This window comes from Stegodyphus dumicola, chromosome 1 (genome assembly GCF_044657685.1).
Source record: "Stegodyphus dumicola isolate Sdum_Otavi_A_Nest chromosome 1, ASM4465768v1".
Taxonomy (NCBI): Eukaryota; Metazoa; Arthropoda; class Arachnida; order Araneae; family Eresidae; genus Stegodyphus; species Stegodyphus dumicola.
The window spans coordinates 136730625-136746421 of record NC_140768.1 but is presented as its reverse complement, the minus strand read 5'-3'; the positions used below and the strand labels follow the sequence as shown (position 1 = coordinate 136746421).

General features: G+C 32.2%; 1 protein-coding gene across 2 annotated transcripts in view; it reads right to left on the bottom strand.

Moving 5' to 3' along the window:
- Positions 1-15797, bottom strand: part of Rad23 (UV excision repair protein Rad23) — a 67695-nt gene that overhangs the window by 14930 nt on the left and 36968 nt on the right. The window contains exons 7-8 of one of the 2 annotated variants that reach the window (XM_035374318.2): positions 13595-13914; positions 4001-4704 (exon numbers count right to left, since the gene is read on the bottom strand). In XM_035374318.2, coding sequence (XP_035230209.2) covers positions 4594-4704; positions 13595-13914 — 431 coding nt within the window. In that variant the 3' untranslated portion in view covers positions 4001-4593. Of the gene's footprint in view, positions 1-4000; positions 4705-13594; positions 13915-15797 lie in introns of those variants that run through there. The other variant, XM_035374319.2, reaches the window with a different exon arrangement.

The following is a 15797-nucleotide window of genomic DNA, read 5'->3' as shown; positions in this document are numbered from 1 at the left end:
CGAATTGGATCCGGCTTATTATTTTTTGCAGACTGTTAGAGCAATTTTATAAAAGTAAGCTTGAACTTTCGATTATGTCAAATAGAATTTCTGATATATATTTACTACAAAGCGAAAGTATGTTTTGAAATCCGAAATCTGTTTATCAATTTCACGCTGCTCTGCGGCAGAGGGGGAGGCAGAAACGTCATTATTAGATGATAGATTAGAAAGATTATGTCACATAGAATTTCCGATATATATTTACTAATATGTAATTTGTATCTACAAAGCGAAAGTATGTTTTGAAATCCGAAATCTGTTTATCAATTTCACACGGCGGATTGGAAGTTAATCTGTCAGCACTATCCTTATCTTCAGGGCAGATGTTTTTATTTTATTTGGTTTATAATTCCATACTAAGTGTAGTATTTCATCTCGAGGTACTCCATCTTTGATATGATTTAAATCAAGTTCCTCGTCATTATAATTCGCTTCCAATAGTGAAGAAAGTGACCCAGAGGTTATTGAAAACGAAAATATTTCCATTGACAAATTAGTCGGTATTCTCAACACAGCAATTATAGGACTTGAACAGCGGAACTTTGTAATTAAACAAGAAATTATGTCTGTTTAATAGAATTAAAGAGAAAGTATTACCACATGAAACGAAGCAACTTACATTGAAGGAAATGTTTAATAAAGTAAATAAATAAATATTAAGCTTTTTCTTTTTGTAAATTTTGATACCCTTTAGATCATAATTGTTCTTTATTTCATAAATTACATTTCATATTTTTAATTTTGTAATTTCTGCATGCCATCTTACCAGATTTAAACTGATGATCTATAATCCGGAATCGCCGAAGTCCCGAGGAGTCCGGATTAACGACTTTTGACTGTATTAGCTTTTGCATTTCTGTAGAAAAATTATTTAGGATAAATGTTTTTATTCAAATATGAAGATCAGCATTAATTGAATTAAAAGCATGTATTGCAATAACGAAAACTGCAAAATTTATTATTTATAGTATTTACTCATCTTTTATCCTTCATAACCTGTCGTATTTATTTTCTCATATCACATTTGTTACTTGATTATTTATCTACTTGTAATTTATTTAATACCAATTAACAATGTACTTTGTATTTTAATTTTAATTTCTTGTAATTTAGTATTTTATTTATTATTATTTTGATGATACAGTTTTTATATATCATTCCTAATGAGTTAACGCAGCGCTCCGGCACTTCTCATTTTAGAAATTAAGCCCTGTCTAATGGCAACATATGTTTACATTCCTTTCAATTCCTATTCAGTAGAGAGTTGTTCAACACGTAGCATGTTTCACTACCGGTTTTGTAGGAAGTTTTTTGAGAAACATGTTGTTGGAAATCTTAAAGCCTATTTTTCTTTACAAGTACAAATAAGGAAACAAAGCTACAGAAGTCACTAGAAGAATATGCTCAGCACTGAGAGACATCAGTGAGTGAACGGACTGCTCAAAAGTGGTTGAGCCAATATTCCAGAAATGAAAGCCTTAAACACAACCTCATGTTGGTCATCCAACCATCCTCAAGAAGTCTAGCTGGAGGAGGAAATCCAGCAGAAGCAGAATCCTCAACAAACCTGCCAGGAGCTTGCACACTGATTTGGAGTATCTGATGAAACCATTTGATCACATCTTAATAACTTTGGGATGACATGGAGACTAAGCGAGTGGGTTTCTCGCATCTTGTCTACGGAAAACAAGCTTCAATAGTTGAACATCTGTTTGTCACTACTGTTAAGCCTTAATATAGCTCCATTTCTAGATTAAATATTGACGTGTGACAAAAAATGGATCATGTACGATAACCGCAAGAGGAAACATCTGGAATTAGTTAACTTTTGGTTCAGTCTCATTGGTGCTAAACCAGACATTCATCAAAAGAAGGTAATGCTGTGTGTTTGGTAAATTAGTGCAAATACAGTCCACTACAAATATCCAGAAAGCGGAAAAACCATAACAGCAAACTAGCACTGGTCCAAAAGAAGAGGAGTATCCTCCTTGACGATAATGCCAAACTTCACATGACAAAAGTGACCAAAAGAGTTGATCAAAACACTTTGCTGGGATGTTCTGCCTCCCTATTCCTCAGACTATCACCTGTTTTTGGCAATGGATAACCACCTGCAGGAACAACAGTTCTGAAAATGTGACGATGTCTTAAAGGCTATATCACAATTTTTGGATTAAAGAAAAAAGGATATTTCAGTAAGAGCATTTACAAGCATGTATCTCATTGGGAACATGTAACTGAAGCCAATGATGATTACTTCAAAGAATAAAAAAGCTATTTTAAGATTTTTCTGGGAATTTTTTGATGAATGATGAAAATTGAACAAACTTTCTTGGTTACCTAGTAGAGACCTTCTCTATAGCATAGGTCATTAGTATTAGGTTCTCTACAATACTGCATGTATTATGAAAATGTTCTGAGATAAATAAAAAAACTTTTTTATAGCTGAATATAAGCAACATTTTTTCACAATTTTAATATTTGGTGCTTCCACTTTTAGCTTTAATTACAGCAATAACACAGCTCAGCAACTATCCAATCTTTTTCGACACTCTTCAATAGTTATGCCATTCCAAACTTGTTCAAGAGCATTTTTAACGGAAACTTACAATGTTAACGAGTACTGGCATAGCTTTTGTTTTAAATAACCCCATAGCTGCTCTGTTCAATTAAAATCTGAGGATTGCAGTGGCCAGTCTATAACATAATATTTTTATGAAAAATCCACTATGCCGAAGCTCTGACTTGTGACATGGTGCTTTATTTTGCCAAAATTTGATGCAATACAGGTGTGTATCACAAAATACTATATAAAAAGATCAAAAGCGAGCTTACTGTTGGTTTGGTGTGGTGTATTTAATTATGGCAAAGCACATTAGGGCTATCTACCTAAGGGGGAGGGATGCCTTCGTGGAGGACATTGTAAGGGAAACTGACTCGTATACATATTACACATGGTGACAACCATGAAAAACACCCATGCAGCCAGCCCGTTCGCGGGATTCAAACGTCGGACCAAACTACCAGTGTTTAGCGACTTTACCGCTCGGCTGCTGGTGGGCTACTGTAGGTTTGATTCATCAGAAAAGATAATATCTGACCATTCTTCCTCAGTTAACTGCTTGTGTGATAAAGCCCATTTTATATCAATATTCTACACTGCCCCCCAAAGAGTTACAACTTCAGTTTGCAACCTTTCAAATCAACTAAAGCAAGCTTCCTTCTCTCACTTTTAGCAATCACTGTGCAACCAATTTCTTGTGTTAACTGTACAGCAGGCCCAGGAGAATGTTTTTGGTTTCTTATTGATTTTTGGAAAACAATTAGTTCACCACATTTTGATGTTACTTTTCCCCCAATCTCACTCAAGCATGAAGCTGTTTTCTTATGTTTCAAAGTATACTGTACAACACCTTGAGAGCATTTAAGATTTTTAGCAATCTCAATTTCAGATTTTCCTTTCTTATTTAAAAACAAGATTTGATACTGTTGTGGAACATTAAGTTCTAGCAGTCTTGTACAAACTATTTTTTTTTTAGCATTTTAGATACAACTGTTTTGTCATTTTCTTGTACAAACTATATTAAGTTTCAAAGTTACTAAGTAACAAGTGCAACACAATAATCAACCTTTCACTAAAACAAAGTGTCTCGATAATAAATATTTTTTTAAAGAAAAGTATAATAATGAATTAAACGTTGTTTATTTGCTTTTAATTCTTACTAATTTAAAAACAAATTCACAATTGTTAGACAATAAACACTCTTGTATCTGATTATTACGTTTAAAGTTATCTTAAAAATATGGAAATGCCTAATACTTTGGACCAAAGCTGTACACAGATTCTGCTTTACATAACTATAATAATAAAATATACTAAAAACATTTGTATCTCTTTGGAAATTTGAACCGAGATATATGGCATTCATATACTTAACATATATTATAGAGGCACAGCTGCATGAGAATATTAAAGATTTTATTTCAAGTAATTCTTATTTCATAAGTTCAAAACAGAAACACACTAAAACTTTATAATTTTTGCCAATACGGTACATGTTATATCTGAGCAACAACATGACGTTAAACATACTTCAAATGTACAGCAATCAACATAAATAAAGAAAAATACAACCTCTTTTTTTTTTTTTTTCTTTAAAATGAATTTATTGCAACAAACAAGCCTGGAAGTATATGAACTCAATAAAGAAAATCTCAGCTTGCAAAACACAAAAATCTCAAGAGGAAAAATTTTATGAAAAGGAATTTTTTTAAAGTATTTTCAAAATATTGTAACATGCACAACAGAAAAAAAAAAAAAAAAAAAAAAAAAAAAAAAAATATGTATGTACATATGCATTTAATCAAATGGACAATGGCTGGTTAATGGCATTATTTAATTCAATGTTCATTTTAGAGAAGTACATCTGCTTTATATTTGAGTTATCAGTTCTGATAGTGCCTACTATGTAGATCATCTTGGAAATGAGCAAAGGTAAAAAACAAGTTCTCTTTGCATCTGCATTCTGATATACATTAAGTATGACTTAATCAATCATCAAGATTTTGAGATAAAAGAAAATTAGCAGCAAGGTTTTCATTTTTGTCACAGGCAAAATACGCTTGAATGACCAAATACTCAGGGAATCCCAATGCTTTTAACTGGAAAAGAAAAGAAAAGAAGAAAAAAAAATTAGCAATTTAAAAACTAAAAAATAAACTTTTTTTATATGAAGCTAAAAACAAGGTTTAATGCTTTCAGTGCCATTCCTGGATATAGAAATTATTACAACAATTTCCCTGCAAAATTTCTAATAGATATTTTAATATTGGGTTGTCATGATGCTTTTCTTCTATGTTCTTCAAAGGTCTTTTATTTATATAAAGAACACTCTTTTATTATTATAAAAGTCTTTTATTTATATAAAGAACATTGTGTTTTGCAAGCTGAGATCAAAGAATAGTATATTGCCTGTTTTGTTCAATAACTTTTTGCTTTCTTTAATGATGTTTGTAATTCCTCGTTTACAAAAGAACCTAGCTTTATCAGTGAAAAGCTCAATAAGGTGCTGATTTACAGCCTCATCTAAATTGATTGCTATACCACTAAAGAAATTTTGAAGAGACCAAAACAAGTAAATGCCTGAGGGCACAACATCAGGTTAAGTACGATATGCATGTTGACACTCTTCATTCAAACTCCAAAAATTTTTGCTAGGATCAAATTTGTGTGTAGTCTTGTTTCAGAGCTCCTACCAAAGATGCAACAAATCAGGTCGAATGTACAGCTGTTGCCAACTGCTGGACAACTTCAACAAATCTATCTTCCAGAAACTTCCAGAGCTCAATTATTTAACAGGAACTACATTCCATCCCCATAACAAGAGACCACACACAAGTTTGACAACCTTAAAAAAAATCATTGGAGTTTGAATCGTTTCTTCAAAATTTCTTTTATGGTATAGCAGGGTTCGTACACATTTCCTTACATGAAAATTAAGGACTTTTAAGGACCATCAAAGAAAAAATTAAGGACCTATCAGCAAACAAAAAAAAAAAAAAAAAAAAAAAAAAAAAAAAAAAAAAAAAAAAAATGAATACAATAAAGCAATTATCCACACAACCGACTTCATGCTTGTAATTTCACTTTAAGAAACTAACAGAAGTGTGTATTATGCACTATTATTAAATTCAATTTAATACTTACCATAAAACAATTTTGAAAATTAAACTAACTCCCTACAAGTTATGAAGTAGATAACTTTAAATTAGGAACATAATCTCTTGAAACACATGTATAAGTGCATTTTACACTAATAACAGTCACTATTTTAGAGATTTACATGGTTATTATTTAACTTATTTGATATTTATTTAAACACAGTCAACTACTATTATAATCACAATGTAAGAATATTTTGCAGATTAAAATAACTGATTTGTAAACATACAATTTATTTCCTTGGTTTTTTGAAAGATACTAGAATAATAAACTGTACAATAAAAGATACAAAATATTTGTGCTATTTTTTAAATCTGAAATCTTTTCAGCTATTTTAACATCTAATTTATTTATGTCTATTTCCTTTTCTTTAACTATTCTTCTAAGTTCATTTGCTTTGATAAACAAATCAATGTTCCTGCTGGTCTCAGCTTCATCTGCTAAAGCATCTACTTCTTCATTAACATCTTTAATGTCTTTTAGAAGAAATTTTTTCTTCTGCTTCATATAATCAATTTCTTCGTCAATAATATTTCTTTTCCTCTTTGAATTTTCAGATTTAGTTAAAGATTTTTGTTCTTCTAAATACTGAACTTCTAAATAACGAACTCCACTTCTTGCAGAAGCTGCTGCTGATCTCATTTCTTTATTAATTTCGATATTAAGGTCACATCCAGAAAATTTTATGTAATCAAATACTGTGCATTGAAAAATGTATGATGAGTCACTTAAATTTTCAATTTCAATTGCTTTATTTACAGAGAAGCCCCTTTCCACAGAGGCCTGTTCATGTGACAAGATAAGAATACTTGTCACAGTCAATACTTGAATAGTGAAAATATACATTTTTTATTATATATATATAATTTATTTCCTAAACAATATTGATTAATTGATTATATTATCTCCTAAGTTTAATTAAAGTAGAATTATTTTAAAAGAGTGAATCCATACTGGTAGTTATATTTTGAAAGAAGTATATATATATATATAAATATACAGTACGAAGTTCGAGATCCGGACATCCAATATCTGGAATGATCTAAAATCCGGACCTCAAAGCCACCACCAACCAATTTTTTAGGGCTTTTTTGAAGGGAAGGGGTATGCTTTACGCATGCGCATTAGATTTTTTTCCTCATCATAAAAAACATGTCGGAAATACCAATTCTTAATCTCCGTTTGGCGCTAAATAAAATATCTCATTATTGAAGAAATAATTATTTTAGCATAAATTTGTGTGATTAGTAACTTGACTCCATAGCTGCGTATCTGCTTGGCATAATCTCAAACCGAAACATTTGTTAATTTTACAACGATTATTTTATATCCTTGATGCCGAAATCGTGAATCATTATTTATTGTATTTTGCTTTCATCACCACATGTTTATCAACGGATGACAACTTGAGTATGAATCATGCAGCGACGCCAAATAACAGAGTATTATCCGATTACAGATTTAAGTTTAATGCACAAAAATGTTGACAAGGGGAGATTTAGTAGAAATTTCTTTCCTTATGCTAAAAATAGATTTTGTTAATGATACTCATAGGACAAACGATCATATTTAGTGCTATTTGAATTAAGAATAACTGATTTGTTATTCACATAAAGCCAGAACCAGCGCCAGAGCTCGCATAGCCGCAACAGGCGGCAGAATTTAGCGAAGTTAAACAGAAGTTTTTCATTGCGATGACAATGCCCAATCATCAATCAATTAATGGATGGTGAAATCCGTAGTATGGTTCTAGATCCAGAAAATACCACTACCAATAGTGACAAAGAGGTTATTGAAAATGAAAAAATTTAGATTGGCAAGTTATTCGGTATTCTTGACACAGCAATTACAGGACTTGAACAGCGGAACTTTTTAACTGAACAAGAAATTATATGTCTATAGTATTAGTCTAAAGTATTAGCAGAGAAAACAAATCAAACAACTCACATTGAAAGAAATGTTTAATAAAGTAAACACATAAATATTAAGCTCTTTTCTTTTGTAAATTTTGATACCCTTTACATCATAAATGCTTCATTTCATAAATCATGATTTCATATTTTCAATTTTATAATTTCTACATGCCATCTTAGTAGATTTAAAATGATCTAATATCAGGAAAAATCTCAAATCTGGGATCGCCGAAGTCCCGACGAGTCCAGACCTCGGACTTTGTACTGTATAAATATATATATATATATCACCCTTAAATGACATTGTTTCTTAAAACGTGTTAAACTTTTTGGAGCCACAGCTCCTGGTAACTTTTAGGCGAGCTTACTACAATTTCTAATTTACTTATTTTGCAGCAAATTGCGTAAAATGTTATCTAGACCAAATTGGTCTTACAGTATTGTACTAACTACCTTGCTTGTTATATTATACATATATGAAATGTAATTTCTCATACATTATTTGTTTTGTGCAGCCGGGGCAACAGGAATGAGACAAATTTTGGAATATAAAGTGGTAGGTTTATTTTAGCATCCATCTCACAAGCGTTCTCCTTGTACCTTGAGCAGAAGCCCTATTTATAGATATGTGTGCGTCACGAGGCTCATCCAATCAGCGATATTAATTGAAATCACGAAGTGACGCTATCTTCTCATCAGGAGTGTTCTTAAGGACTTTATGTAATATGACAGATTTATGAGTTTGGCGATTTGGCGGGCGCCAACAGGTTAATATATTTTATACTAAAGAAAGGATTTCGCCAAAATTTAGGAACAGGGATGCAATTTAGGTAGAGAATCGCCAACACATTATTAAGCAATATTATTAGAATTTAATTTAATCAATTGATTTAAAAATATCATTACATACATATATATATATATATAATACGGAATGTATATTTTCAGTTAAACTTCTACCCAATAACTTTAGTAATTCATGAAAGTTAATTTTGCGTCTAGTTAATTCAGGAAAATTAGTTTCAATTAGTTGTTTTCAGCTTTAAAAATATTAAAAATATTTTAATTAGTTAGTTATTTTCAACTAATAATTGTATCGCCATTAGCAAAAATTATGCATTACTATCAACAACATAGGTTTAAACCAAATACTTAATTGTCTATTGAAGCTTCTAAACGTATTTCCGAACTTCACTTTTTCTCGGCTAGCGTTACCGAATTTGCCCTTGGCGACCTAAAATCAAAATGGAGCCAACAGATTTCCCGCGAAATCGATAACAGACCCTCTGCAGAAATAAACTCATAATCCTGATATCCCATACATACAGTATGTGCAAAAGAGAATAAACTCTGTAGAAGGTGATAAATTAATTTATGGCTTAATTGAAACAAGCACAGAAATTAAGCTAAGCAAAACCGTGTAAAAACAAATTGAAATGATAAAACGAAACTTAATTTTCATGTGAATTTTCAGCTCTGACTCTCCCATTCTAGAAATTTCAATTTGTTTCACACAAAGACCACATTTAAGGATTGCTATCCATCAATATCCAGTCTGTAGTCAGCTTGATGAAGCCACAGTTTATTGAAAATGCACTTTCCAGGCATCTCGTTCCTATTGGCGTCGGAAGGGTTGTGGCCTTCCAGGTTGGGATTGCTCTAATTTTGGCAAATATTTTCAGAATCCCCCCCTTTTTTTCCTCGAGCACCTTCATCATCACTTTCACCTCTTAAAGAACTTCCGGCTTCATGCTTTCGTCACAATCTGCCTAAATTTATAGATAACACCTGTTTCGAAAGATTGGGTAAATAGCCAATCAGACACCGATACTTTCGTTTGGGTAGCTAATGGGTTTTTTTTTTTTTTTTTTTTTATCGTTTGCAACGCAAATCCGCCAACAGATTGGTTAAGAGCCGTGCAATTTTAATTCCATATTCATGAGAAATCGCAATTCACACATAGAATGGCAATCATTAGAAATAAGAAATGTCAAATGAGCAAAATTAAGGACCATATATTCATTTTGGCCAAAATTAAGGACTTTTAAGGACCAAAAATCATTTTTGAAAAAATTAAGGACTTTTAAGGACCGTACAAACCCTGTATAGCATTAAATTCAGATTTGGTCATAAATCAGCATCTTGTTCAGCTTTTCACTTCAAAAGGCAGGTTCTTTTGTGAATAAGGAATAATGAAGCTCATTCAAAGAAAGCAAAAAAATTATTGAAAAAAGGGGCAATAACCGACATATCATTGCTTTTTTTTTTTTTTTTTTTTTTATATAAATAAAGGACTTTTGAAGAACATAGAAAAACGCTCCAGGACTTTTCAGACAACCTAATACAGTACCAGTTATGGACTAAACATCACATTATTAAAGAAAATTAACTTGAAAACACCAGAACTTTCATAAACAGAACTGAAAAAAAATTTGTATTATAAGTTAGATTTAATATTATACCTCGCAAGCTTATTTAAAAGCACAGCAAATGGAGCATTAAGAAAATGAAGCTTTATTACAAAGGTAAAATACTGGTTCACAATCAGCATTATTGGTGAAAATTTTATTTAGTAGCACAGCTTTTTGGCTCTTCTTATGACAGACTGCATTTTAACAGCATTTATTACCTAAATTGTTTGTCTGTATTACTTTTAATTTTTATCTTTGAAATATTACGTATAGTGAAGCCTTCAGTGTATGGTGTGTTCGGACTGAACACACTGTACTGGTAGCGCCTGTCACGTGAGAGTGAGTCACAGAATCTGGTCTTGTGCTTCAAATACGGTGAAGGCTGAGAGCACAGATTTATTTATATTTGTTTTTATTCTTTTCTGTTTTGGTTTTTAAAGACCCCGGTGCTTTGTTTTCACTTAGCTATTTGATTTTCAGCAAGAGCAGACCCTTTTTTTTCTTTTGCTTTCATCATGCGTAGTTTGCTTAGTTTTGATTTATGTAGATTTTTATTTGTATATATATATATATATATTTGATAATAATTTTTTTCTAGTCAATAATTGTAAGTATTATAGTATTTTAATTATTTTTCTTATAAATTTTAAAATTGTGTAAATAGCTCAGAGAGGTCTCAGCACTGCCGAAGCAACGAGTTCCCTCCCCCCATTCTTTTTGGTGTGTGCGTGTGTGTGTACAGTATCAGGCTTCCCCGTGGTGCACCCTGGGTTATGCTAAATCTGCTATGGAGATCAGATTTTACTGTTTTTAAATTATTAATAACCAATCTCACAATGGGTTCTAGGACTTCATGTCGATACCAGACAGCCATCAAAGAACCCTGTTTAAAGAAGTGCAGGTCGGTGCGGTATCCTAATGAAATCCTTGCCCACACCATAATGCCTCCGCCTCGGAATGAGTGATGTTCGTTGATGTTTTGGGACTGATTGCGTGTTGTTCACGCCATATTCTTACACGCTTGCATCTGGTTCCAGAGCAAATCTTGACTCAATAACCATGACATTGCCCCAGGCAGACACTTTCCAATTACATGTTCCTGGCACCACTATAATCATGCCCTTCTTTATTGGAGGAATAGAGGAACACAAACTTTAGGTACCTGGGCGTACAGTCTACTCATATGTAATCTTCGACGTACAGTAGCTGCAGATAACATCTTACCAATGGACGCTGTAACTATAGATGTCACACGTGTGGAGGTCGCTCTGCGATTCCGCTTGGCCATAATAGCAATATACTGATCTTCCGCGGGGGTTGTAACCCTTGGGCGAGTGGCTACGGGCTTTCGGACAACTGTCTGTGTGGTTTGGAATTGTTTCCATAAATGTGAAATTACAGAATGATGAACGCCGAAGAAAAGAGCAACATCTGTGATCGACTGTCCTGCTTCAATGCACCCTACAGCACGCCAGCGCTCGGAATCTTCCATTCGTCTTCTGGAAGTCATAGAAACACGTATGTCTTGAAAACAAATTGTACGAAAATTTTAAACACCTTCTATCAGCACTTACAATCAACTTCTGTAACCCTTCATAAAGCTGGCTTCTTATAAAACTGCCTTTCTTTGCATATTTCGTGACATGAAAGCACTATTGGCTGTTACCTAACATATTTGCATACTTCCATCTACCTCTGCAGTGAATTGCATCCTCTTCAATTCTGATTAGCTTCCAAAAATTAGCATTTTCCTCTCCGTACTTAACTTTTGGAAGTGAGTGTATTTTACTGTAATATGTGCTTCACAGCAATGCTCACCTATCGCAGCTCGTGCGGCTCAGTGTGTTTGCTTTGGACACACCCACAAAATATAGACGGTTTGTGGAATCTGTAAAATTACACCTGCATATTCTCCTAGGCCTAAATAGACTGTCTACAAATTTTTTGGGTACAATTCCAACTTTAAAGAGTAGCATGCCGGAAAGGGTTAAGCGGTGTTGCCACTGGCCAGATGAGTAAAAAATTTAAGCGCCAGTAGTTCGCCCTGCTGTTTTAACCTTCTCCTGGTTTTCTTGTGTGTAACGCGACCAGATGATGGTTTCTTCAAGTCCTCCTCAAAGGCATCCCTCCTCTTATGCAGATAGCCCTCGTATGCTTTGCAATAATGAATTAAACAATGCTTGCCCGACATCGTTGGTTAATCTGCGTGTCATATATTGTAATCTAAATTCATCTAATAGCTTCTTAAAAATATGCATTATTTTGTATTACTTTATATACTCCTTAAACCAATAAAAAAGAATACAAAGTTGACAGTAAGCTTTTTTATATCTGGCTTGGAATAAAGAAAATCATTCGAATAACTGGAGTCCTACTAATACTGATGTACTGATAGCTCTGTTAAGAATGCAATCAGTACAAACTTCCCATATGTAATTCTTCCAATCTATTAGTGTTTTGTCAACCATATTTCAGCTACTGAGCATATTGCGTTCAATAATACATACTTTTTGATGGTAGGATCCCATAACTTTGAAAAAAAATCCACTACTGTTCTACAGAAGGAAGGTCCCAAGTTTTTTCAAAATGCAAGGAAAAAATAGAGCAATAACAATTTATATCTTTTTCATAAAAACAAAATAAGGCATATAAAGAATCAATCAGAGTCCAGCAAACAAAAGTGCAGGTGTTATGAGTGTGTTGCTACATCGTGCTTATCAAACTGAAGCTAAATTGCATATCTTGGTGAAATTAAGGACCTATGAACAAACGGGAACTGAATAGGATTAGGATTACTCAGTTATGGCAAAACACACGAGGGCTATCTGCCTAAAGGGAGGGATGCCTTCGTGCAGGACTTTCTAAGGGAAACTGGCTCGTATACACGTCACGAATGGGGAAAACCACGAAAGTGCCCATGCAGCCAGGCCGTTTGCCGGGAACTGAATAAATTCAATTAAAAATATTATCTATGCCTGAACTTCACTTTTGTAATACCGTACAAAAAAATACAGATCTGTAAGTACGATGCATTATTATTAAACATAATTATTAATAAGTTTGAGAATAAAATATACTTTGAAATTTATCAAATAGCATTAAATATTTTACACTTATAATAGTCGGGCATATTTGAAAGATGATAAGCGACTTTTTTTTTTTACGTTTTACTCACAGTTAGTTTTCTGTTGATATTTTTGTTTCATTTTGTCTCATACTTGTTCAATCTAAAGGTTTAGTAATTATGCTTTTAGAGGTAATAATAATAATCTCTCATAATATAGATTTGTTCTTAATTAACACATTAAATATAGTTGTGTTTATAAATAGTCCTACCATACAGACTACACTGAATAAATAAACTAACTGGGTAGAAGACAATATTTGCAAGTCACTTGCATTCAAGAAAATGGAGAACAAAGCAAAATTAAATGTAGGCAATTTAATGATTTAAAAATTATGATTGTGAAATTTAAAATTCTGCTAAAATGAAAGAAAATACATACTCGTTCAATGGCTTCTCTGTCTTGAGGTGAAACCTGAGATGTTGCTTGACTTAAGGAAGATTCCAAAGGAAAACTACCAGCACCTCCTGTAGCAGCAACACCACCAGTTGCAGGTGAGGCATTACTTCCCTGACTGGATATTGCAGGTTCATTCAACATCCTAACAAATGCCTCTTGATTCTGAGATATAAGCTGAAGTAATTGAGGGTTATTTTGTCCTATCTGCTGCAAAACTGCATTTAATAACTGAGGATTCTGCTGTATCACTTGCCTCATTTGTTGAAACTGAGGCTGATTCCTCAAGAATGATAGAGGTTCACCTGAAAATGTTACAGAAAATAAATGAATATTTCAAACAATTTTCATCTTTTAGAAGGGCATCCTTCAATCACCAATATACATTGCCAAACATAAATGAAGATTATGACAAATTACATAATTATTAAATAAAAATAAATATCAACTAATGCTAATTGATGCACATAAACCCTTGATGAAAACGGATTGGGGGAATGCAATTTCACATATATGTGCTATCTTAATTGTTTCCATTTAATTAGCTCAATGCTAGAATTTCATTTATATGCAGTTCAACAACATACATTCATCAATACTAAATGCTTGCTGGCATCAGTTCTGACCAGATGATATCAAAAATTTTAAAAGGTTTCCTTTGACTGAAATGAAACTAAAATGGTAAAGATTGTAAAAGAAATTGAAAGATTTTCAGATTTGGAAGGAGAAGTCAAAGAATTAATCGAGAATGAAGAGCTGGATGATTTTACGACATTAGAGGATAAAGAAAACTGCAATAATGAAGAAGAAAGAGCACCTATAATGTACAAGAAGTTAAATAAATTGTTAGAAAAGGAATTGAATTTGCATCGAAGACTGACCCAAACAAAGTAAAGGAGAAACACTGAAAAACTTTGCACTTATTACTCTCAAGATATTAAAGAGTTGCATTTATCATTGGCCCAAACAAAAAATCCCCCCTCCAAAATTAGTTAAGTTTTTTTCTTTTAGTTGTAAAGCTATTTAAGTTTGTTTAAATTACAAATACTTTCATAATCTTAACTATGCTTCATACATTTTTCTAACACATAGAAATAACTTTGCAGAGCACTATGTCCATCCCACATCCATAGAGAGTTTACTGTATTTATATCTATTACATCCCAATTAACAAAAAACACTACAGCAAATCTACAATTTGTATTATTGGATGGGCATTACCGATTAATTTGGATTTTAAAAAGTTAGAAAAGGTTAGTAACCATTGCATCCAGTTTTTAAAATTTAATCTCATGCAATAGGATTAACAGAAAACTGTAATTAGAAGAAAATCAATTACATATTAAATTTACATTCTCATTACCATATATTATTTATCACTTTGAAGATGTGAGATTCACAAAATATGAATAAACACCAATATATAGTTATATATGTGATATAATGAAAAACTCAAGACTGTCAATTTGAAATAAAAAAAAAAAAACTAGGAGTTTCTAGGAGGTTTTTGCACTGTGAGATGATGCGACTCTTATAGCTCTTGTAGAGCTATAAATTGACTCAAGTTTGCTTTATAATGCATGGTTTAAGTATGATCCTGATGTAAAACATACTAATATTGCCTTAGGTATTGTATATTGCTCTTTAGTTAATTTCATTCAGTAATTTCCTTACACTTTTACATCAAGAAGGTTCCGAGTAAGGAAATGAAATTATCCTTACTAATTATTTATTTATCAAAGTTCTTTTAAATATGATAAATATAAAATTAATGATTAATGTTATTAATTAAATTAATCATATTGTGTGGATAAACTTAACAATGGACTTAACAATTAACAATTGTGCAGAATAAAAAAATTACATACAAATATAATATTAATGGATATCATGCTTAAATCTTCACGAAAAGTTTTACGAATGTCTGTAGCAGATAAAGACAATTTTGATGAAATAACAGGTAGTAAGAAAAATGATGTTGAAAACCATTAGATGGGGAAACTAAATTTGACCAATTAAAAATTCCTTAATTCAATAAACTTTAAATTATGGCTGGGAAATTTTTTCCTTAATAAAGGCTCTCAATTAAAAATCTGGAAATTCAGTGATTTATTGGAAGATGTGATGAAAAACTGGAAAACACTTCAGATGTAAAAATTCAAGCAAAAACCTAATCTGTGCTCAATAA